Source organism: Aulonocara stuartgranti (assembly GCF_965226115.1).
Source record: "Aulonocara stuartgranti genome assembly, chromosome: 16".
Classification (NCBI taxonomy): Eukaryota; Metazoa; Chordata; class Actinopteri; order Cichliformes; family Cichlidae; genus Aulonocara; species Aulonocara stuartgranti.
In genome coordinates, this window is record NC_138952.1 from 30,318,948 (window position 1) to 30,343,822 (window position 24,875).

General features: G+C 40.0%; 1 protein-coding gene and 1 long non-coding RNA gene across 6 annotated transcripts in view; one reads left to right on the top strand and one right to left on the bottom strand.

Annotated features, from left to right (window-relative positions):
• The window catches only part of LOC309691677, a 36,279-nt gene extending 27,625 nt beyond the window's left edge, over nucleotides 1–8,654 (bottom strand). Inside the window, exon 1 of the long non-coding RNA XR_014272080.1 lies at nucleotides 7,326–8,654. This is a non-coding gene — a long non-coding RNA (uncharacterized lncRNA). The remainder of the gene's footprint in view (nucleotides 1–7,325) is intronic.
• Nucleotides 8,655–13,480: 4,826 nt separating this feature from the next.
• The window catches only part of man1a2 (mannosidase, alpha, class 1A, member 2), a 141,101-nt gene continuing 129,706 nt past the window's right edge, over nucleotides 13,481–24,875 (top strand). The window contains exons 1-2 of one of the 5 annotated variants that reach the window (XM_082509514.1): nucleotides 13,481–13,908; nucleotides 15,358–15,868. In XM_082509514.1, the coding sequence (XP_082365640.1) occupies nucleotides 15,555–15,868 (314 nt within the window). In that variant the 5' untranslated portion in view covers nucleotides 13,481–13,908; nucleotides 15,358–15,554. The other 4 variants (XM_082509518.1, XM_082509517.1, XM_082509515.1 and 1 more) reach the window with 4 other exon arrangements.

Here is a 24,875-nt window from a genome sequence, read left to right on the forward strand (position 1 = left end):
AACTGTATGGTTCAAATTTCTGTCACCACTGATGTTGGATACACTTTATGCATGTGTTCCCCTAAATGTAATTTCTTTAATCACTGTCTTCAAAGGAAAAGGGCGTAAAGCGTGATTGAAACATGTTTAGATGAAGTAAGTTGAGCTCTTGGAATATTTTAATCCTTCACAATTTTCTCACTTTATTCCAACACTATTCAATAACTTTTACCACAATACTACTTGGTCACTTAAATACTTCATGTTGTCTTCATATTACATAATGTTCAACAAAATCTACAGTCTGGTTAACATAAAAACTTAGTGGATTTACAACAACTTCCACGCCATCCATCATCTTATCTTTATCGGGATTGCAAAGGCCAATCCCAGATGTGATAGGGTAAGAGAGTACACCATGGACAGGTCACCAGTCTATCACAGGGCTATGCACTCACATGTATGGGCAATTTAGAATCACCAGTTAATCTAGCCTTAATAACTGCAAGACGTTTAACTGTGGGAAGAAACCAGAGTACCCAGAGAGGTTAAACCACAATAAATAGCAATAGCATCCTGTGGTTTGGAACAGGGGCGGATCAAGAAGGGTGCCATGGGGTGGCATGGATTAACATTAACATTTTGAGCCTAATTACAGTTAACAGTGAATATAAATTCTTAAACTGAATATATTGCATAGTGTTACCCCCCTCCACCATTAAGAAATGGTTCAGCCCATACCACAAAACGGCTTTATTTTTTGTTTTCAGTAGCAACCAATAGCTATGATTGTGCCAGAGCACATTTTGAACAATACCGTGGAAATTTCAGATTTCACACAGGTGGTTGGTTGTTACACTCTGGAAATGGAATGAAGGTGAGTGTTAACCCTCCAGGACACGCTGCACCTCCAAACCACATGACTGATTTAAACTGACATAGCAACAAGGATCAGCCACGCTGAGTCTTTCAGCCCATGTTGAAAATTCGGACTTCAAAGTATACACCAGTTCTTAAATCCAGAGTTATGGTAATATATATATCTATTTCTATATATATATATAGAGAGAGAGATATTCTAAATACTATTGTCATGGTTTTTTGTTTTGTTTTGTTTTAAAAAAAAAAGCATTTTCAAAGGACAGCGTGAAAACAGTAAAGAAAAAAAATCCAGCTCTTTCCTATTGGTTGAGAAATGTACCATGTGACCACGTGTTGACTGTGACCAAGTCAACACGTGGGATTTGGTTGTTTAGGAAGAGGGGAAAGTTTGGGAGTGATGGTACCGAGACAGAGCGAGCGAGTGAGAGAGAGAGTTTTGAGATGTGGGAGATTTGTGACGTTTAGCGTGGAGTGTGTAGTTAGTGTGATGTGTAGTTAGTGTGTAGTTAGTCTGTTGTGTAGTCATTCTTTTGCGTGTCAGTGAGGGCACTAATGAATGTCACAAAGGCAAACATGTAAACACTGTCTCTAGGTGGAAAAGCGGAGTGATACACCTCCTGTTATCAGGCCTGCAGGGTTTATCACTGCGGTGGTGTTCTCTGTCTTGTAGCAGACAAACAATTATTTTTTTATACTGGCACAAATAATTTGTGGGGCATCTTATTGCGACACCTGATTGTTCTCTCATTTTAGTCATAGGAATATTTGTAAATGGTTGTACAAAGTTTAAAAAACGGCAGGTGTATTAGCTGCATTTTTTAGATAAATAGTTGTATATGTTTACAAAATGTGTGCATAAGTTTTCAAAATGTACAATTTATATTTGCATTTCAAGTTATAAAAATAATTTACTCAACATGTCTGTGATTTTTATAGTAAAAAATACTAGGATTTTATGTTTTTTTGTGTGATTTCAGATCAGTAATATTAATACAGTATGTCAATGAAAAAACATCTAAATTCAGACACATGAGGTTGAGCTGAAAAGAATGAAAACAAGCAAGGCAGGAAAAAATATAAAATAAAACAATTTGAAGGTATGTAACTAACGTGTTTAATTATGTGGGCTACAGAAAATAATTAAGTTATAGATATGAAAAACGTGTATACTTACTGTATTTGAATCATTTTAACTGTTGGTAACCACCTGCATATGTGTTTGGAAGGAAAAAGGGCTTTGATTTTGCGACTCCATTTGATTTCAACTAAGAAAGTTTCTCTAGATCCGCCCCTGGTTTGGAATCATGTGAGCTTGTGAATTTTGTGAGTCCAGGTAACTAACCACTCTTACTAGATTGTATCATGTCATCTCAATAAGAACAAATTAAGTTGTTGAATTTCATACAGATCCTACATGATTTAATTATGTCCACCATAGAAACACAAAATTATTTTGTCCAAATTACAAGTTAGACTTTTGTAAATGCAACAACCATCCAATTTCCTTTTTGAGTGCAGATGACACCACAATAGTGTGATCCTTCACAGCAACAGAAGACAAAAGAAGATGAAACTGACCTCCACATGTAAACACTTTTAGCAGTGATGATGATCAGAGCCTGATATTGCCCAGTCACCAGGATCACCAGAATCACAGCCAGCAGACCCCAATCCGGCCCACTGGAAGGCTTGAAAATGTGAAGGGAGCGATGAATTTTGAACTTTTAATTGTACTTTCACATGTTATATATTTTTTCCTATTGATAAAGACCTCCCCCATACTACACTAAAGTAATAGATAAACAATTAAATGACAAAATGTTCCTGTTTTCCACTATCTTGTTTTATAAATACAGGATAGTCTGGGCAATGAGCTACCAAACCTTTTCTGTAATTGTATGCCTTTGTAATATATAAAAACTGAGATGTTGAGTGTTGGAATTTCCCTTCTTTTTCTTATATTAAGACAGAGATTAAATGTGTAGTTAAACATCTTTAAACTGACAGAAAAGGAGAGTTTCACTGGTCTGGCCCGGGTAAGATCAAAGCAGGCTGTATGTAGCCCATGATGTAAAATGAGTTTGACATCCCTGTCCTCTTTGCACTGATATGATATTTTTAAAGGATATATTGCAGCAAAAAAAAACAAACTGTGAGTGTTTTTAATGTTGGGTCTTTCTTTCTCAGCCTCTTTTTTTCCGCTATGTAAATTTCTGTTGAGAAACAATGGTCTCAGATAATGTTTCTCCCTTGCTGAAGCAAACATTGGCTATACATTCCCTTGCTTAACTGCTTTACAAATATAGTCTGTGCTTGGAAAGAGACCTTAAATGTTCATATTAACGTCTCTTTCCATTATGTTCTGCATAATGAAGTTGTTCGTCTTTGGAGCTCTGGGGATTAAGGATGGCACCGGAGGACATCCTGCGTCCTGTTGTTTCATAAAAATCTCTTTAAGAGGCCAGCACTGAGAAATGCTTATTAGTCTAATGAGAGTTAGAAATACCTCTCTATTTTATTCTGTCCCATTTCACTCAAGCGGTCTGCAGTTCACAGAATAACCATAGAGATAAAATGTTGCAGTATTTTCATGGTTGTTCCTAAATGTGAGCCTTATTTGTAAGATATGACACAGCCACCCTGCCTTCATCTGTCTAGTGGCCTTCCAGAATAAATGGTTAAGACTATGAATTCTTTGTCTCTCTGTTTTTGCTCAACTGTGTGTTCCATACAATATTTAAAACATAATAAGATTTCCTAAGTAGGGGTCTACATTAGGACTCAGGATGAATGATCGTGCCTTTCTTTTGGAAACTCTCTGAACAAGACATGCTCTTCTCATGAAACAGGACATTCCCATTTTTTAATTTAATTTCCAGTTGATTAACATCAGCAACATGACTTGTTGTGCACAGCGTAATTGTGAAGTAATCCGGGCAGGCTTTCTGTTGTGAATAACATGTTTTAATATTGAGATAGCTTAAGAAAACTAAACTATGTGTCAGCATGGTGCTGTGCTAGTTCATCATCTAACCATTGTTTTTAAATATGACGTGCTTAAACAATCTATTGTTGCTAAATACTTTATAGTGATACAGAATTTTCACAGCCACTTTAAATTAGTGTAGAGTAACTAAGTGTACATTATACTCTAGGCTTAAGTGCTGAGGTTTTACTTGCTACCTTACTTGATTTCTTCCACCTTGACCAACTTTATTATAAAATACTTGAGCCATAATTCTCCAGGGTTTCTGAATGTCTTTCAAAGTTTTTCTTTGGACATTGGCTGCTTTTGAACTAACTCCAGTCCCTGTACCTGTATCTGTATCATTTTCAGAGGAGGTCTTTTTTTGTTGTTTTGTTTTGGGGTTTTTTTTTTAAACCAGAGATGAGCAGTAACGCGTTACTGTAATCCGATTACTTTTTTCAAGTAACGAGTAAAGTAAGGGATTACTATTGCAAAAACGGTAATTAGATTACCGTTACTTTCCCGTAGGAACGCTGCGTTACTGCGTTACTAAAACCGTGATTTTTTGCGAGAATGTCTCATGACAGTGACGTAAGCAAGTGCGTCGTTCATGACAACAGCTGTGTGCAGATCAACAATGGATAATATATCGAATGCGGGAGAGAGCATGAGCATGCAAGCATGGAAGTACTGACCTTACTTTAAGTTTGATTCCATAAAAAGTGACAAAAACATTAGTGTCCGTTGTGCGTGGGAAGAAAACTTCTTTTTACAGCGAAAAAAACCCTAAACTTCCAAGCAAGCACCGAGTACGCTCCGATGTAATGACGTAACGTAAAACTCACAGAGAAACTCGCGGATTCTTCAACTGACCGCTGCGGCACACCTGCACCAGAGCAAACCTCCGCCTACCCTACTCCTGCTTTACAGGTGAAAATAGAGCAACAGGACCGCTAGTCTTTGATGTTATTTATTTTCTGCTGTGTTTTACTTGCATCTATTTGAAAGAGTGAGTGTAAACACACAAAGAAATATTTTATTTTATGTGCTGGAATGTGCAGAAAATAGGTTTAAATGTTAAACAAATTTCTTCCAGTCAGAGAATGTTGCATATAATTAAATTTTTTAAAAGGTTCAAACTAATAAAACAAGTTTTAAAAAGAGACTTTTCCATTTGATTACATTTTGTATGATGGATTATGCAGAAAAAGTAGAATTGGGCTAAAAAATCTATCGCTTTATCACCTATTCAGGTTGTAAATCGTGTTTTTAAAAAGTAACTAAGTAATTAATTACTTTTGAAAATAAGTAATCAGTAAAGTAACTGGATTACTTTTTTAGGGAAGTAATCAGTAATTAGTTACTGATTACTTTTTTCAAGTAACTCGACCAACACTGGTTAAAACACTCAACAACAACAGTGACCTATGAATTATTCAAACATAAAAAGATACCTAACACAAGACATAAACCAACGTGTCTACACATAGCAGACAACTTAGCAGAAAACATTATTCTAATTTTATGTTTACACCCTCTGCTGTCACAAAATATAGAATTTGTTCCCATTTCTGTAGTTAAATCTACAAATTATGCCAAAGACGACAGTTTTACAGGCATAAAGTAGCATTTTTGTGTTTTTGCACCAACAAGGTGATTCCCAAAGAGCTATTAGCTAAAAATTTGGCATATCTTGATATGGTGTGTAGTTTGACTTTTAAAAAATTTGAGGAAACCAGACAAGTTGTGGACAAAGGAAATGTCAGGCCTAGCACTCTATATACAAATTGAATATACTTGTATATAGGTGAACTATAGTTCACTAATAAAGTGAACTTGGATGGTGGTGGTGGTGGTGTTGCAGATCCTGCCTGTAAACGGTCTCAAATAAAAACAAAAAGATAAAGGACGACTGATGGCAGGGTAATTGTGGAGGATGAACTACTTAATTTCCTTGTGATAAAAATTAAAACTTCAAGTCAGGAAGAAATTGTGTTGTTGGCTATGAACACATTTGACTCTGAGGGGACTGAAGCCACCAAAAACGTTTTGTTTGGGCTCTGTCCTGCCTCACAGTGGAGCGTTGGATATAAAGACTCCAAAAAGCTGTCAACAATATTAAACCCTGCCTTAAGGTGCTGAATGAATGTGGGGATAATATCCCTAGATTTGTCTCTTATCACCTGGATGATCTGCCGCCTGTTACCTACTCCGGTTTGGATGTTGTTTACTATGGTGAATGGACCAGCTGTGTACCGAGGTGGGTGCATTGAAACATGTAGTCACGGTGGATGTTTGAGAGCAAGTTGAGGCTGGTGCTGTGGAAGTCAACCCAAGTGTGACTGCTCTTAAGTGTTGATCTGACTTCCTCTTCACGTGTTCCCCACAATGGATCAAAACTGTGAAGAAGGGCAGGCCTCACCTGAAGCTGGAGAAGGTTGTTTCAAGTTTATGTTGCGAACACTGGATGCAACAAGAGGCCTGGAATTGTATCTATCATTGGCACTGGAGCTATGAGTACCATAAAAAGCTGTAAAAACTAAACTAGTAAGTGTGTTCCCAACTAAATTTGCCCAAATTTGTAGATGCAGAAACACTTTATCATCTGTATCTTAAAGAGAAACTTAACAGAGATGCCACCTGTCAGAAAATTGAGCTCTTTCAAGGTTACTGCTGAATCTAATGAATCAAAAATTAATGCTATGATAAAGCCAGTTAGACTGGTTGTAGACCGGTGTATTGGTATACAATATACACAGAATAACAATAGATTTCTTATCCTTAAATGATTTATACTCCCTATTGAACTCCTGAAAATTAGGAATATCTTAGTAGGATGGCTCATATAAATGCCTTTATTTAAGATAAAAGTACTTATAATATATATGTTGTGGGTGGTTTTAATGCTCATCTTTCGCACAGCAATTCTCGGTCTGCTATCCACTTAATCTGGTTTGGGGAAGATAATGATCTTATTCTGTCAAGCGAAGAGTTACCACTCCAAGACAGCTACACATATGTAAGTGAAGCTTGGCATGCTACATTATGGCTAAATCACTGCATATGTACAGATGTTGGGCAGCATTAGGAAACATGACTATGAAGTATGGGCAGTGTTGGGAAGGTTACTTTTAAAATGTATTCCACTACAGATTACAGAATGCATGCCCTAAAATATATTCTGTAACGTATTCCGTTACGTTACTCAATGAGAGTAACGTATTCTGATTACTTAACATATTATCATGCATTTTACAACTACGTGAATGTACTATTGCTGTGATTTATTACTATTACTGAAGGTCCGCGGCTCCGAACCGTAGTAAAGGGACCTCTGACTAATACGGTTCCGTGTTGGGCTCGTAGCCGAAAAATAGCTTTACTTTGTTGTGAGGGTCAACTCTGCTTGCGAGAGACAGAGTTGCTCCAACGGAACTTATTGTTTCGGAGGAAAACACGAACACAGCGTACAGTCGAGTCTTAATAGCTTACTTACAACTGGGCTCGTCAGGCACTCTTCTTGGCTGCAGTGGTTATTATTATATTTACATGCTTCCAGCTCCCGTTTCTGCTCGATGACAGCTCGTACTTTTCCACTCTCATTTTTCTCCCTCCTCGCGCTCACAGACACATAACGAGTATGGCAGTCCATCCTCCCTACAGCACGGACTACACTGCCCATGATGCTACATTCTGAATTCTGCCTATTAGCTTAGCACAACAACAACAACAAAAAGGCGCTCTCTCACCCAGGAAACGCAGAGCGAGAGTGTCACCCTGTAACCATGGCAACTGCAATGCTGCCGCCTGGAACTACAGAACGTAGCTGTCAAACAAAACCCAAACAGTCCTGACCCGCCACAATATGAAACAGGAAAGTACCGCCGTGTAATCCACAAAGTAACTGTATTCCAAATACCACCTTTTTAAATGGTACCTGTAACGGAATACAGTTACTCATATTTTGTATTTTAAATACATAACAGTGGTACATGTATTCCGTTACTCCCCAACACTGAGTATGGGGTAGCTGTGTCAGACAATATACCTTTTACTTTTACTGTAAATGTGTAACAATTGCCAGCAACAATTGGAAATAATCATGTAACTAATAATGCTACCAGTGTAAAATGGTCAGAATTTAGTGAAGATGGCGTATTGGCCTATTATAATAATACAGATAAATATTTAAACAACATTTATTTGCCTAAAGAAGCTATTTTGTGCAAAGGTGTCAAATGTAAGAATCTTGAGCATAAACATAAACTTTGTTCCATGTATGATGATATTGTGACTGCTTTGTATGAAAGTGGTAAACCATTTGATGTACAATGCAAGGATAATATGAAACCTAATATCAGGCCTGGTTGGGAAGAACACGTAGCCATGTATCAGGATGAAGCGCATGTAGCTTAAAAACTTTTGGGCTGGAAGACCTAAGAAAGGCCCAGAGTTTGAACAGAAAAGGCTTGCAAATGCCAGATATAAGTATACTGTTTTTACATCTAAAGGTGAGCAGGTTGTGAAAGCAGATTTGAAAATGGAGAACAATAATGTCACAGATTTTTGGAAAGTGGTAAAAATTCTTAATAATTGTTAAATAACTCTCCCGTGCACAGTTGAAGGTTTTTCTTGGACAGATAATATAGCAGCATTATGGAGACAGCATTGCAGTACATTGTTCACTTGTATAAAAAGTGAACCATATGTGGATGATTCTGACATTGCTGATAAACCTATAAGGATACACATACACATGAGGTATATGAAACCATTCATAAATGATTTAATAATAAAGGCTGCAGTTTGGGTCACATTACTGCAGAACATCTAAAAAATGCTAGTTTAAGGCTAGCTCCTCTTTTAGTGCTCTGTTTCACTGGTTTTATCATCCATGTAATATTACCAGACTCGATGTTGTGTATTTTGCTTGTCCCAGTTATTAAGGACAAAGCTGGAAAAGTAAGCTGTTTGGATAATTATAAGCCAGTATTTCATCTAAGGTTCTAGAAAGAATCCTATTGGATAGAGTCAGTGTGTATATCTCTTCCCTGGGTAATCAGTTTGGCTTCAAGCGAAACATGGTATATACACACTTGAGGAAATGGTGAACTTGTATGGGGCAAAAATTCATCAGTCTTCATGTGTTTTATTGATGCTTCTGATCCAGTAAACCACAGGAAACTTTTTGTTAAATTAAAACGACAGTGACTTCCTGGGTACATTACTGGAATGCTCATCAGAAGATGCAGGTTAGATGGGAATGCAGTATTCCTGCCCCATTGGTGTTAGCAATGGTGTCAGACAGGGTGGGATTTTGTCTCCAGATTTATTTAATTTATATGTTGCAGATGACCTGGTGGTCTTCAGTCCAAGTAGTGCTGGTTTACAGCAGCTCCTTAATATATGCACTGAATAAGGTGTGCAATGTGGTATAAAGTACAATGCAGGTGAAAGTGCTATTTTGCTATGTAGAGCCAAGCAGGATTAAAAAAGCTACATTTTCCAGTGTTTAAACTGTCAAACAATGTTTTTGAAGTTTATAAAAAGGTGAAATACCCTGGTCGTTTTATTACTGATCAAATGAATGATAATGATGATGATGATGATATATACAGACAATGCTGTAAGCTCTATGCTCAGGCAAACACAACTGCACTGTTTCTGAACCAGTAAAAGTGGCATGTTTAAAGCATATTGCACACCGCTCTATGCTGCCCCCTGTGGTCATCTTAAAGAGGGGGAGTGCCAGTCAGATGTGTGTAACTGCAGGTATTTGTACTTTTAAAGCACTTTTAAGGAAGTTAATGTTCACTTTTTTCCTTTATATGCTGTGCTTTTTCTGTGCAATCGTGGAATTATGTGTGTTAATAAAGCTTGATTTCGATACAGCAGATGAACAGTATCTTAAAGCCATGTCCTTAAGAAATGAGAAGAAAGTCCCAGTCAGACCTGACACAGGACCTGAGAGTCAACTGCTCCTTCAGTTCATTCAGTGTTCATCACAAATATATTGAGCTATGACAAATGACATAAGAACTGGACTGAAAATCAGTGACAATGATGAATCCATATTTTACTTTTTTTTTTTACACAACAATGGATTTATGAATATAGAAGAGTACTATCAGTTTTTTTTTATCTGAAAAACATCTGATTGGCAAGATAATCATTTTTCAGTATGATAATGACCCCAAACAGACTGCAATGCAGTAAAATTATTCATTTTTGAACTGTTAGCTTTTTACTCACAACTTAAGGGTGCATTGATCTGTTATTTGGATCTGATATCGACCCAGCACTGACCCAAAATCGGATACATTTCTTTAAAAAAACAAACAAAAAAAACCTACCCCTTAATATCTAATCTCTAAAAAAGGTCCATCTTTATTTTAGTTATTTTTTTTTACTTCATGATCCACCAGCCTAAGAACTAACAAAGCACAGAGAAAGCTTTGCAAGAATTTCAAGCTTTCTACTCCATCAGCTTTTCCAGGTATACTTGGGGTAGTTTTTTAATATATATTAGTATTCAGAAAAGACTCTCACACAGCTGAAATGAAACTAAAGTAAAGAAGGTGAATAAGTGTGAATACCTTCTTTCTCTCATTTTGATTTCATTTATGTTGGTCCTGTTGTCAGGTGTTATTTTACTATGACATACCAGTTCAGTACATTTATATCCTTGCACTGGGAGAAACACCCCTCAACCATGCTACAAGTGTTGACATTGCATAGTTTGTCCATCAGGGGGCACATCCATCCATCCATCCATCTTCATCCGCTTTGTCCAGGGCCGGGTCGCGGGGGCAGCAGCCTAAGCAAAGAGGCCCAGACCTCCCTCTCCCCAGCCACCTCCTCCAGCTTATCCGGGGGAATACCAAGGCGTTCCCAGGCCAGCCGAGAGATATAATCTCTCCAGCGTGTCCTGGGTCTGCCCCGGGGCCTCCTCCCGGTGGGACATGCCTGGAACACCTCACCCAGGAGGCGCCCAGGGGGCATCCTTGTCAGATGCCCGAACCACCTCAGCTGGCTCCTTTCGATGTGGAGCAGCAGCTGCTCTACTCTGAGCCCCTCCCGGATGGCCGAACTTCTCACCCTATCTCTAAGGGAGAGGCCAGCCACCCTTCGGAGGAAGCTCATTTCTGCCGCTTGTATCCGCGATCTCGTTCTTTCGGTCACTACCCACAGCTCGTGGCCATAGGTGAGGGTAGGGACTTAGATCGACCGGTAAATTGAGAGCTTCGCTTTTACACTCAGCTCCCTCTTCACCACGACGGACCGGTGCAGCGTCCGCATTACTGCAGCTGCAGCCCCAATCCGTCTGTCGATCTCCGGCTCCCTTCTCCCATCACTCGCGAACAAGACCCCGAGATACTTGAACTCCTCCACTTGGGGCAGGAACTCATCCCCGACCCGGAGTGGGCACTCCACCCTTTTCCGGCTGAGAACCATGGCCTCAGATTTGGAGGTGCTGATCCTCATTCCCGCTGCTTCACACTCGGCTGCGAACCGTTCCAGTGCGAGCTGGAGGCCCTCACCCGATGAAGCCAACAGAACCACATCATCCGCAAAAATCAGAGATGAGATTCTGAGGCCACCAAAGCGAAAGCCCTCTGCCACTTGGCTGCGCCTGGAAATACTGTCCATAAAAATTATGAACAGAACCGATCAGGGGGCACATACTCCACAAATACAACAACCAGACCATTAATGACTAATTGATGTTGCAATGATACAAAAAAATAAGTTTGTCCTAGTAAGGACTCATAAATAACTACATATAATGAATGCTATGGAAATCTATTTGTTTTGTGTGCCTAAAGAAAAAATATAGATTGATTTATCACCAAATATTGGCACCTATATAAGCTGGGCTATAATATTTTATTAAATACACTTATTTGTTATACTGTATTTGTTTAACTCAAGAAAACAGTGTTTAAATCAACCTTTGATTTTTCCTTAATACATAAATAAATGATTCTCCGTCTCTTGCCAAGAGTGACGAATACAGCATATTAATCTAATCAAAGGAGCTTGCAAAGAAAAGCGTCTGGACTTCTTTAAGTTACTTGAAGATGTTTCACCTCTCATCCGAGAAGCTTCTTCAGTTCTAAGGTCAAATGGTGGGGAGTCCCAGATATAAACCTAGTGGGAGTTTCCCCCCACAGAGGGACAAAAGGACCCCCTGATGATCCTCTAATCCACTGAGCCAAGGTGTGAAACTGGGTGTGGGTCCCAATCAGCCAGAGTTTCGGGTGTGTTCATTGTGAAACCTGGCCCCACCTTATCATGCGAATTCCTGAGATCAGATGGCCCAGGATGTGAGTGGGCGTTAAGGCGTCTGGGAAGGGATCTCAAAACTGGATTATAGATGGCAGAGAGTTGGTGTCGTAAACCCCCGCCTCTGTTCAAAGATGGTCGCTCACAGTGGACATAGATGGCTTCTTTCACTCCTCTTTCAAACCATCTGTCCTCTCTGTCCAAAATGTGAACATTGGCATCCTCGAAAGAGTGTCCTTTATCCTTAAGATGCAGATGGACTGCTGAGTCTTGTCCTGTGGAGGTGGCTCTTCTGTGTTGTGCCATGCGCTTGTGAAGTGGCTGTTTGGTCTCTCCAATGTAGAGGTCTGGGCATTCCTCGCTGCACTGTACAGCATACACCACATTGTTAAGTCTGTGTTTTGGCGTTTTGTCTTTCGGGTGAACCAGTTTTTGTCTGAGCGTGTTGCTGGGTCTGAAAAGCACCGGGATGTCATGCTTGGAGAAAACTCTCCTGAGTTTTTCTGATACACCGGCTACATAGGGGATGACAATGTTGTTGTAACAATGTGGTGTATGCTGTACAGTGCAGCGAGGAATGCCCAGACCTCTACATTGGAGAGACCAAACAGCCATTTCACAAGCGCATGGCACAACACAGAAGAGCCACCTCCACAGGACAAGACTCAGCTGTCCATCTGCATCTTAAGGATAAAGGACACTCTTTCGAGGATGCCAATGTTCACATTTTGGACAGAGAGGACAGATGGTTTGAAAGAGGAGTGAAAGAAGCCATCTATGTCCACTGTGAGCGACCATCTTTGAACAGAGGCGGGGGTTTACGACACCAACTCTCTGCCATCTATAATCCAGTTTTGAGATCTCTTCCCAGACGCCTTAACGCCCACTCACATCCTGGGCCATCTGATCTCAGGAATTCGCATGATAAGGTGGGGCCAGGTTTCACAATGAACACACCCGAAACTCTGGCTGATTGGGACCCACACCCAGTTTCACACCTTGGCTCAGTGGATTAGAGGATCATCAGGGGGTCCTTTTGTCCCTCTGTGGGGGGAAACTCCCACTAGGTTTATATCTGGGACTCTCCACCATTTGACCTTAGAACTGAAGAAGCTTCTCGGATGAGAGGTGAAACGTCTTCAAGTAACTTAAAGAAGTCCAGACGCTTTTCTTTGCAAGCTCCTTTGACTACGATGACCTGGATGACTGAGAACCTTCACAGACATATTAATCTAACACTACAATAGAATCATCACATCTGTGCTGGAAAAGGGTGCATCTCTAATTTAAGTATATCAAACAAATGCTAAAAAAAAATAATTGAGGTGAAGGATTGGACCATAATTTGCACAAATGTAGTATCATGCACGCTGCAGCTGTTTTTCAGTTTTACAGAGGTGAATCATAGGGACGAAGAATCTAGCCCTCTAGCAGGCTGGGGTGTGTGCCATTGTTGGTGTGCCTTTTTTTTACATACAGAACAGTAATTCTGCCCAGCGAAATTGTCAGACGGTCCCTAACTCGGGTAGGCAGAGTAGTTGATGCTGAATCGCCGAGCAGCAGCAGCTCGCACTCAGTCCGTCGCTGCAGTCCAACAGAGCGACCGGTTATCAACATCCTCTCCGCGGAGCTGTAACGCTATGTGGGTCTGAGCTGATGGTCAGCGGTTCAGCCACGGCACGACAGCACGGTGTTTCATTTGTGGACATGAGGACACCTGCTACAGCGACTCCTTTCAAAACGTGGACCGGGAATCCCGACAGGCATCGATTTTCGACGAGCATATGAGAAAGGTGGTGATGCAGCAGAGTGGCTTCCACACAAGAGACCGCCTCTGTCAATTCGCAGCCAGCCAGCCAGCTAGCTAGTGCTAGCCTTGTAGCCAAATAGCTAGCACCTGGGCAGGCTGAGGGTTTTAAAGCTCTGTCTTTACAACCTCCGGGGTAGCTCAAATGTCAACGGACCGAAACGCGTATGTCGGGCTATTTGTATTTATTGTGTGGGTTTCCCCCTGAGCGTTGACAGGAACTTTATTTTCCTTTTTTCTTTCCATTGCTAGCCAGTATTAGCCGGGTAAGTTAGCGCATTTGCTTGTTAGCTAGCGTTTTGTATTGGCTAATCACCTCACACAGGCTGGCACTGTCACAGAATGAACTTGGTATTCTGCGTGGAGACGCAGCTCCATACCAACATGATGGAAAAGTACAGGAAAAACAGGGCTCTGTTAACACTGTCTAGCGCCAACCCCGCAGGCTTTAGTACGAATAGCAATGTTTGTCTTTAAAGGGGTACTTGCTTCATTTCCATCCATCCTTTACATTCGCACTTGGAGCAGCTGCTGAGCCGAATGAGACATTTGCCCCACGTCTTCTTTCCACATCTGCCGGCACGAGGGAATAAAACCCTTATCTTTTCCAGTATAGCCCACGGGTGTTTAATAGGTGGGTTGATATTCAGATGTAGTACAGCACAGAAAACAGGCATGCAATGTACTTAGAAAGCGCGGCTTACTCCCTTTTTTTGGCTAGAGTTTGGAACACAACTGTGCATTGTGTGTTACTTTTGTGCTTTTTATCATGATACATGTGTGGTAGCAAGAAATACACCACTGCAATAAGATGAAACTGTAGAAAGAAAGCTGTGCTCACTCTGCGGTGGCACTAAAGCCAGTATGCGTAAAGGACACTTGATCGAACAGATACTACACAAACTCTTGATACCTTAAGCCTCTTGGAAAATCTATCATTTTTCTCATGGCCAAAGGATTAAGTCTTTTGTGTGTGTTTGTGGAAAGAGAAAGAGAGTGAGAGACTATTTTCCAGATGACATGTTGTTAAAATCACCATAGCAAGCCAAAAGGATTGTTTATTACTCTAATATATCAGCTCTTGCTTGATATAAGACATGCCATTTACTTGAGCTGTCACTTTGCTTTTGATTGTAATTCAGAGCTGTTTGGCTCAGTAGAAGCCTGTCAGGGAGAGTGCATGGTGAGAGGATACTAGTGGTTACAAAAGACATGCTGCCAAGGTGGAGAAATGACAACTGAAGGAAAGACTATAAAGGACATCAACTCGTCTATCCTGCCAGTGCATAGAGAGCATTGACTATCTAAAAAAAATGGTAAAAAATGAAGGAAGGAAAAGGCAAGGTTTTTCTACAATGGTGTTTAGTCTGTTAAATATGCTCTCATTTGATTTTTTTTGTCTCCTAACTGAATGCCTCTGTGTACTTTTTTTCAGAACTATCATGGCCATGTTCCTGCTGACAAGTCACCCTGTTACTGAGGGATCTCTGCCTCTTTTGGTTTCTGGACCTACCAAAGCAGGGATGAGATAATAAAGTTAACCAGTCGGTGCATGCCGCTACAGCAACCCGTGGCACCTGTGAAACCCACCTTACCCCATCCCTAGTAAAGTCAATTTCAAACGGTCAAAAGATGACAACGCCGGCTCTACTACCGCTGTCGGGCCGCAGGATACCCACTCTGTCGCCGGGTGCCTCCTCCTTCCCGCACCATAGGGCCACGTTGAGGCTCTCTGAGAAGTTCATCCTCCTCCTCATCCTCAGTGCCTTCATCACCTTATGCTTTGGGGCCTTCTTTTTCCTCCCAGATAATTCCAAGCACAAGCGCTTTGACCTGGGCTTGGAGGATGTGCTTATCCCTCATATTGACACACCCAAGGAGGGCAAGCACGCCTCAGGACAGGTGATCATACATGGACAGGGAGGACACGATGAGCACAGACACAGGTAAGGGCCCACAGATGTATTGTTAAGTGTAGAAAAGAAAGAGCTAGCGTGTAAAGAAAGAGCTAGCGTGTCTTCATTTAAATAAATATATATATATATATATATATATATATATATATATATATTCTGTGTGTATTTGACAGTGAATAAGGAGATCAGAAACAACTGGTTTTCTTACATATTAGTAAGTACTTAGTTTATCTTTGGTTCTTTACATAGCTTATGTCATTCAAACAGGTGTCTTGACACGTTTTTTCAAACAATCTGACGCCTCTGGATGTGTGTTACTGTTTGCCAAGTGATACACGTCAGCACAAATGCTCCTTTCATTTTGTTCCGTATTCCTTTGCACAGCTGAGTGTGCTCTGTGCTCTCTCGCCCTTTGTTTCTCCACTAGGTCTAATGGTTTTAGTTCTTTAAGAGCAGGCATTTTATCACCTTGGCCTGAGTTTTGCTGTTTTGTCCCGCAGGCAGACATTGTTGAACTTGATGATCTAGAACACACAGGCTGTTTGAAAAGCCTTAGTGACTGCTTAAACAGGCTTGGAAATTAGTGTCAGCAGTGAGCTACATACTGGTCACTTTGGGCTTCAGTGTTGACATTTATCATTTGTTCTGTCCAGCTATCGTTCTGAGGCGCTTTCTCCCTCCTAAATCAGGGTCAGTGTTTGGTATCTCTAATAGTGTTGTGCCTTTTGGAATGCAGTGCTCTGCACAAGGTTCATGTGCATCTATCAAATGATATCTCAACTGACTCTGGAACACTGACAGAAACATTTACTTTTTTTAAAATCAGTATTTAAATGATAGAAAAGAAACTAAACCTTGTATTTACCTAATTTGTACTGCTGTGTTCATTTCAGAGCAGTGTGAGTGCCTCTGCTGCATTCATTTCTAGTCACGCCAGGTTCTCTCATAATTTCTCTCTGTTACCAGGCTGCAATCTGTGGGTTTCACTGTGTACGTGTACATATGAGGTGGGAAGGGTGGAGTAGAACACGTAGTGCAACACCAGAAGTGAAGATGGAGTTAGTCAGGTTAATGACAAGTGGTTTTCCAAGTGTTTCCCAACAAGTGTTCATCCAACTAACATGGAAAAACACCATAGAACACTAAATGTATGTAGATCTCATGGCAGGCTTGATCTCATGAGAGTACTAGCATTTCTTCTGCTGAGTTCCAGCTAAATTACCCAACAAGCACAGCTGTGATCCTCCTTTACTGAATAACATGCTAAAATGGACAGAAAACACAAGCTAGTGAAAATGCACAGATTCATTTTTAACATGCTGTTTCAAAATTACACTACACCGAACAACTGTCTAACAGTTGTAGGCAGTTTCCACTGCACATGCTGCAACGGTGCATTTTCACTGTTTCAATCAAAGTGGCTACACCGTGCGTAAGATTAGTGTGTAAGAAGTGGGAATATGCTGCGGAGATCTATTTAGCAATCACAAAATCAGACCGGTCTGAGGAATTGACACCAAAATCCAGTTAACAGCCAGTAGATAGTGACAGTTCCACAGTGCTGTGCTGTTTTCAAAAGCTAAAAACACAACAGAACCCATGAAATAAATCCTCAAGTCTTGTTTTCCTGTTAACTAACATAATCTTAAGTAGAACGTGCTCTTCAGGTGTATCTACTAACAAGCTCTGCTACACACATGTTCCACAAACATTACTGTGCTTTCAGTGTAGCCAAAGAACTAACAGTAGTTATTGTCCTTCTATTGGAGTGGTCTTTCGCTGGCATAACTCATTCACGTATGAATCATTCAAGCACATGCATATTATTTTGCAGCCACAAAATATTTATGACATGCATGAGTGCCAAAGGGCAGGTGAGAAGAACAATTTCATAGAAAAGGTCATCTGCAAGCTAGTAACGGACGTCATTAGTTTATCTGAAATCTTGGCAGGGTATTACCAAGCAGTTTCTCCCACAGTTTCAACGTTGCATTTTGCCTCCTTATTCCCTGTGATGCCCGTTCATATTTTCATTCTGAAAGCCTTTCTTTCAATGCTGCCTGCTTGAAATAACGTAATTGCTGTTGTCCAACGACTCAGACAAACAGAACAGGCAGTGCTGGGCTCAAATGGTGCTGCGTATTATCAAGTTTTTTTTGTTTTTTTTAAATGTCGAGGTGGGAAACTTGGAGTTATTCTTGCTTCACCATAAGTGGCAGTCATGTTTTGCTTCAAATACTTCTACTCTACTCGTCACTGAGGTCTTCTCGACTCTACTCCTATATTTCATTTCTGGGCACGTCCAAAACAAAATGGTCCCCAGGATGTTCCTGGGGACTAATTTACAAGTCATTTGAACGAGACAGGAAAAAAAATCAGACTAGTTAACTAGTGTAAAAGGCAGAAGACGCTGGGCGCAATCTAACAGACAAGGATAAACACTGACCTTAGAATAGCTGTGTATGAATTTAGGAGTCATTTGAGACCATTAACGGATTCCTCAACATTCAAATCTTGTTATGAATGTTGGTGAAATGTGCAGCACTTTGTGCCGTGTATACCGCTGGGGCCACACAGTGTCAGATTAGTTTGATAAATGTTTGCTAGCAGCAGTAGCCCCTTTCATGGCAGGCTAGCATCCACGTCTGTGCATAATGTGGTTACAAATTACTTGGACCACTTCAGTGTGGTTATATGCCAGTTTTCTCTCACACAGCCAACATACAAAAGTTCATTTTCTTCATCAATGTACTGCAGAGCTGTGGTGTTTCACGCAGCTGTCATCTTCTTACTTTCAATCTGTTTCATTTCAAGTTCCCTCACAGAGAGCGAGGGGGTCTCAGGCATTTGTCAGGGCTGCAGCACTAGTTGGTCTCAGGTGGCGTTGTAACATCTTTGAACCAACAGGTAACTTAGTAAAACAACAATAATAGATTTAACCGACTAGTATTTCTGGTGCCTACTAGCAAGAGTAGCAGTGTATAAATGTCTTGTTGACCGTGCACATGCCTAGTGTGAACGCAGTTAGTCTTGTGAACTGTGTCACTATAAAGCTGGAACATGGGAGTTTTACATATAATTAAACGTGCGTTACATTTAGGCCTTTCCTAATTTGAACTAGTAGATGGATAGTTCAAATTTCATCACCTTGGAGTATGTTATACATATCAGTATGTTTTAGTAAATCAGAATTTGAAATCTGATGTCTGCTTAAACACTTCCTCACTGGTGTGTCGAACTGGATGAATTTTAAATCAGCTGCGAGCGATTGGTTTTCCAGAGCTACAGAGGAACGTGACGTAGCATCAGACACACACAGCAGTATACTAACTGAGGTTATCGTCATGGGGGATAAACTTAGCTTCTGAGAAAGTCAGATAGAAAAAGAAACTTGACATTCGCAGGAAGAATTATAGCCTTCAAAAAATGGATTGATATGCATTACAAGGGCTCGGCAACATTGCTTTAAACTTCCATGCTGCAGGCTTGAAATAAATCCCATTCAACGTACTCTTCATGTTTTGGGTAAGCTGTTTAAATGAGATTCCAGTAGGTTCAGTGTGCAGTCACAGATGGCAGAAGGCATTTCTTCTTCTTCTTAATGAACTGAATACTTTTTTTTATATTTCTTTATTTTTTTTATAGCCTTTTTCAGCTTTGTATTCAGATTCATGGATTTTTAATTGCTTAGTGAGCAACTCCTTGGAATTAATAACATGGCTGTGAGCGGGGGGGAAAAAAGCTACACAGTTATGAGCATCTTCACTGCCGTCCATTTTCAAGGATGTACCAAGGACAGAAAAAATATAAATACGTTGCTTCACATTTGACGGAAATTAAGAGGAGTATATGAAATGTGATTAAAATACAGCCACTGAGATGTCACTGTGTTTTACAGAGGAAGAGTAATCGTAACCTTCCTGTCTGGAAATTAGTTTTATGCAAATTCAAAGTCAGGAATATGTGCTCCGTGTATTTTAACCTTACACAAGCATTCATGTGAGGTGTTTTTATCCTCTCCACCCCTTCTTATAACAGCTTATTGAAATCTGTTCAGTTTGCTTGTTGGTATAGCTGCCTCAGCTGTTCTTAAAGTGGTTATCGTGTGCTCCAGAGGACTCTGGGTTCAAACAGCCTCAGGAAAATGAGGTGTGCTAGCATTTAAAGAGACCCGCAGGAACCCAAACACGCTCATAATAATTTCACCTTTGCTTTATTCGGCCGCAGAAACCCCCACAGAACCAGTTCTTTGTTCACGAGCTCAACCTGTTAATAGTCCTGTAAAGCTTATGAGGGAGAAAAGGTTATTAATCTATGCTGGTATCCAGCCATTGAATTTTTGGAGAAACGAAATGTAACGGGGAAGAGGTATGTGTAGCCTTGCTCACATGGTGCCGGACTGAACATTGAGTGTTGGTTTTTGTAAACACCCAGGAGGAGTTGCGCTGCTTCCAGGGTTTCCCTTGGTTTCTGTGGGCTTATTCAAAAACAAGTTAACTTTTAGTTTACTTGATGTTTTTCGCTTTGGTAGTTACATAGCATGACCAGTAGGTGGGTTTGCAGGTTAAATTGGTTTAACTGGACCCTTATGTGACTGATGAGCAATGACATGCCTGAGTTTATTGTAGAGACATAAGAAGAACTTGTTAAGCTTCTAACATTTTGAAAATAAAAACAGCCCATAATAAAATAACCCACTTAAGAGTTGAAAGTTGCCCTGTTGCTGTAAATCCGTGTCACTGAATATAATGCAAGGCATCGTAACCTTCCTGTCTGCAAGGCATTATTTTCTGGTCAAGCGTCTGTATTTTGGCTAGTATGATGCTTCGGTGATTATTTAGCATCTTTCAGCATAATTTTGAGTTTTCTACCTGAACAGTAGAGGGTGTTTCTCTGCTGAGGTTTTCAGATCAGCACTGAAATAGTTGGCTTTTAAAACTGAAGATATTTTAGATCTTCCACCCGTTATCTTATTAAAACTATGCTGAAGACAAGTAACAAGATGCTTAACAGACATTAAAGAATGGAGTTGTTAGATTGGTGGAACATTCAAGGAAGTTCTTTGCATTTCTGTTCTGACTTATACCATGGCTGCTTATTATATTGGCTTATTATATTGATGCCATAATACCTGAGAATTAAATCTTTCGCCTTATGTAAAGATCCTTTTGGTAAATAGACATTTAAAATCAGAATGGATGTTTACAAGTTTAAGTCTTAGGCTTTGCTGTTTGAATGCTCGGCTATAAAGCCCAGTTGAGCTCAACATACTGTGAGGCCAGTAATGATCCTGCCTTGGGTTTGTTCTGTTCTGGCTCAAACAACATAGGACTAGCCAGGTGCAGCACTGTAATCTGTAAAAGGGGCAAGAGGGCATGTTGGCAGAAGCAGTGACATTTTATCAGCTACAGTAGAAATGTAGAAGTCAGAGAAAAATGATCCTTATTCTAACCCTTTATGATCACATATACAGACATCCTGGTTGGTATTTAGTGTTGACTGGATGGATAGTGGTTTTAGGTATTACAAGACAAATTTAAAATGTGTTTGGACTTTAAAGAGGTGGTTGAATAACAAAGCAGACTGAAAATATTGCAGAAGGGATCAAGAAACTGTGATGACATTTTAGATGAAACCATTTATAATGAAAAATAATGAATTGTCATTTTGTGCCTTATTGTTTTGTTGTTGTTGTTTTTTAGTTGTTATTATTATTATTATTATTATTATTATTATTATTACATATGATCAGTTTAAACCTTATTGGCCATCCCAATCCAACAAATCTATTCATTTATTCTTGGTGTGAGTAATAATATAATTGTGTTGTCCTGGTTTGGACATGAACATTCATACTGGATACTTGCCAGGGTGTCCAGTGGGGTTTGACAGAAATGCCATCTGCCACCAATTTTAACCTCTATTTGGCTGTGGTCTTCTCCTTTTTAGTGAATCTACAGTAAACATTTATGAGGAAAAATGTTTATAATGTGTATCTATATTTTCTTAGAGCAACACATTTTCTTTCAACTGGACAAAAAGGCATCTTTTTATATTATAATGAAGATTTGAATTCTGCCTGGTCCATCCAGGCCTCCTGTAGTTTGGGAATTACCGAAGTCAATACTGCAATAACCTGTCCTCTGAATGATTATTTGCCTTTATTGTCCGGTAAATATCAGATCATCTATCAGTAGCTCCTTCTGTGGTTCAGTGAACCTGCCTCGGCATCCACATGCATTTTGGCACCTTCCTGTCTTTTTCCATAAAGTGTTATATAAAAACTAATAAAAAGGGCTTGTGTCTGGAGGTATTAGGTGCACCATCTGTGTAGACTATTTCAATCTCCCTCTCCCGCAGTGGAAGATGTCATTTCTTTACTAATCTCACATCATGAGTGTCATATCCCCATGTCACCAAACACGGTTGCAAGAAAAAGTTTCTGTACACTTTGGAATTATTGGGTTTTAAGATTTAATTTCTCTTAAATTGTGATGTAATCTTCACCTTCAAGTCTCAAATATAGACAGATGCAGTCAGACTGAATTCATAACACACTAATAGGGCACACTTCAAAACACTGATAAAATTATGCGACCTTGTTATGTGAATTTAGTAACTCACAGAACCTTCTGCAACACTTCTGGACCACTCCTTACAAAACGTACAAAACTTTATTATTAATATTACCGATTGAACAGCATTTTCAAACAATCGAAAAGCATCTCAGTTGGGTTAAATGGTATATCCAAAACATGAACTTTAATTTTTGTCCAATCATACCATTATTGTTGATGTCATTTTGTGCTTTGGATCATTGTACATTGCACCAAAGCTTTCCAGTTTATTAAATTTTGGACTGCTGCTTTGACATTCTGCTTTAAAATGTCTTCATACAGCTATGACCTGTTCATTTCTTTTTCTCAATGATTTTAAAATGTACTGGTCATGACATAACAAATCACCCACAAACCATGATGCTCCCTTCACCATGCTTTAGAGTTGGGTAACTGGGTGGGCTGAGGCCATTTGATCAAATTCGGTCCAGAAAAGGCTGTAGCTTGTTTAATTTAGTTTCTGAAAAGATAGGTTAAATAAATTTTTTTACCTCAAAATCTGTAAATAATAAGGCTAAATGATGCTAAGAGGTTGGATACCCATATTAACAAAAGGTATTGAGATTACATTTTTTGCTATAATTGGCAGGCCTATTGGCAAGGATATTAAAAAACAAACAAAACAAAAATTATTTACAAAATGCAGAAGAGTCTTTGTACATTTCAGATGTATTGCCTTAAATCTTTAATATAAAGTATTTTTTTTCCATAGAGGACAGAAAACCAGTGGTTACAACGGCTGTAGAAGTTCCTGCAGGTGTTTGGCTCTTCTTCACCTCATTTAAGAGGTCAAATTGTTCTCTTCCTGTGATCTTTGCAGGACTCCGACCCCTGAGGAGAGCAGTGTGCCTGCTGATTTTCCTTTGTTTCCACAGTTTGTCTTATTGTGGCTTTATAAACACCTCATTGGTCAACTGTCATTCATTCCCTGTCAGCTTCATCCTCTTTTGTTTTGTTTTATTTTTCTGTTTTGGACTACAATTTACAATGTTCCTTTTTCAGTGAATAATCCCTTAAGGACATCAGGAAAGAGTTTATTAAAGTCACAGAGCAAAGGGAGCTGATGGTCATTTTCCCATAAACGTCTATACTGGAAGTCTCTTTTGCAGCCAGCAGAAGTAAAATGTAAGGTATTTTCTTATTAGATTCTGGAACTGGAAGCATTGTCTGTTCTTGTGCACTGTCTGAAATGATCAGGCTTTGTGAATAACCAAACTTTGTAGAAACAGGAGTACGTGCCTTCAACCTCAGAATCCCCACTTGTATCACTGAAGCTAACTTTCAGTGAAGTTGTACTTTCTGGAGTCAGGATTGTTTATTGATTAGAGTAAATACTTTTATTATACAACTACAATTATTAGTATATTATAGGTACATAAACCTTTTCATGCAACTGAAGCTAAAAGCAAAGTTCAGAATGATTTGTATTAGATCAGCGGTCTCCAACCCCCGGGCCTCGGACCGGTACCGGTCCGTGAGTCGTTTGGTACCGGGCCGCGAGAGTTGAGGTTTAGGTGTGAAATGTATAGTTTTCAGGGTTTTTATCGGTTTTCAGCGTTATTTTGTTATCGTTTACTTGGTTTTCCTGGGTCTTTTCACGTGTGTTATGAATAAATCTTCTTTTTTTCGGTACCGGTACTAGTAGGGATGGGTACTGGTTCTGACATAAACGGTAGTAACCAGATCGAAAAGCAGCGCACATTTTGGTGCTTTATTTCGGTGCTTTTTTTTCCTGAGCTGTGATACACTTCTAGCCAATCATTTTACGTTTCCGAGGATAGTAGGCGGGGCCAGGTACGTACGTTCTTTTAGAGCAGAGCTACAGATTAAAAATGCCCAAGGCGAAGCGGTCAAAAGTCTGGCTGTACTTCACAGCAAAAGATGCAAACTCAGCAGCCTGCAACAAGTGCTTTAAGCTGATACTGTGATACTGTCAAAGGAGGTAGCACCTCGAATCCGATGAAACACCTGGCGACGCATAGCGTTTTTTGTTTTTTTTTAAAAGCCGAGAAATGCGCCGTATTTGATAGCTTGCTGCGAGACCTCACACCGAGCACATCTACTGCGGGTGTGGTGTCTGTTATCGGACAGAGTTAGCAACATCCCCAAAAACACGAAGAGGAGAGTCCTGGCCCCTAGCCCTGCCAGTGTAGCAGAAATGATGAGGATGATGATGGCAGCAGCAGCCGTTCTTCTCTGCGTGAGTAGCTTAATGTTGTTCGTGTGTAATTTACGTTGAGTAGGCTAACCACGTTATTACATTAATGCATGTAAGGTGAACTAGCAAACATCATCATAGGTACATGCGGCTGTCTTCTTGTTTGATGGCAGATACTCCCTTCACCCTGGCCAAAAAGGCTAAAATGACCAAAGAAAAAGAGGGAAACGGCTAAACATGAGAGGTATCGGATAAAACCTAA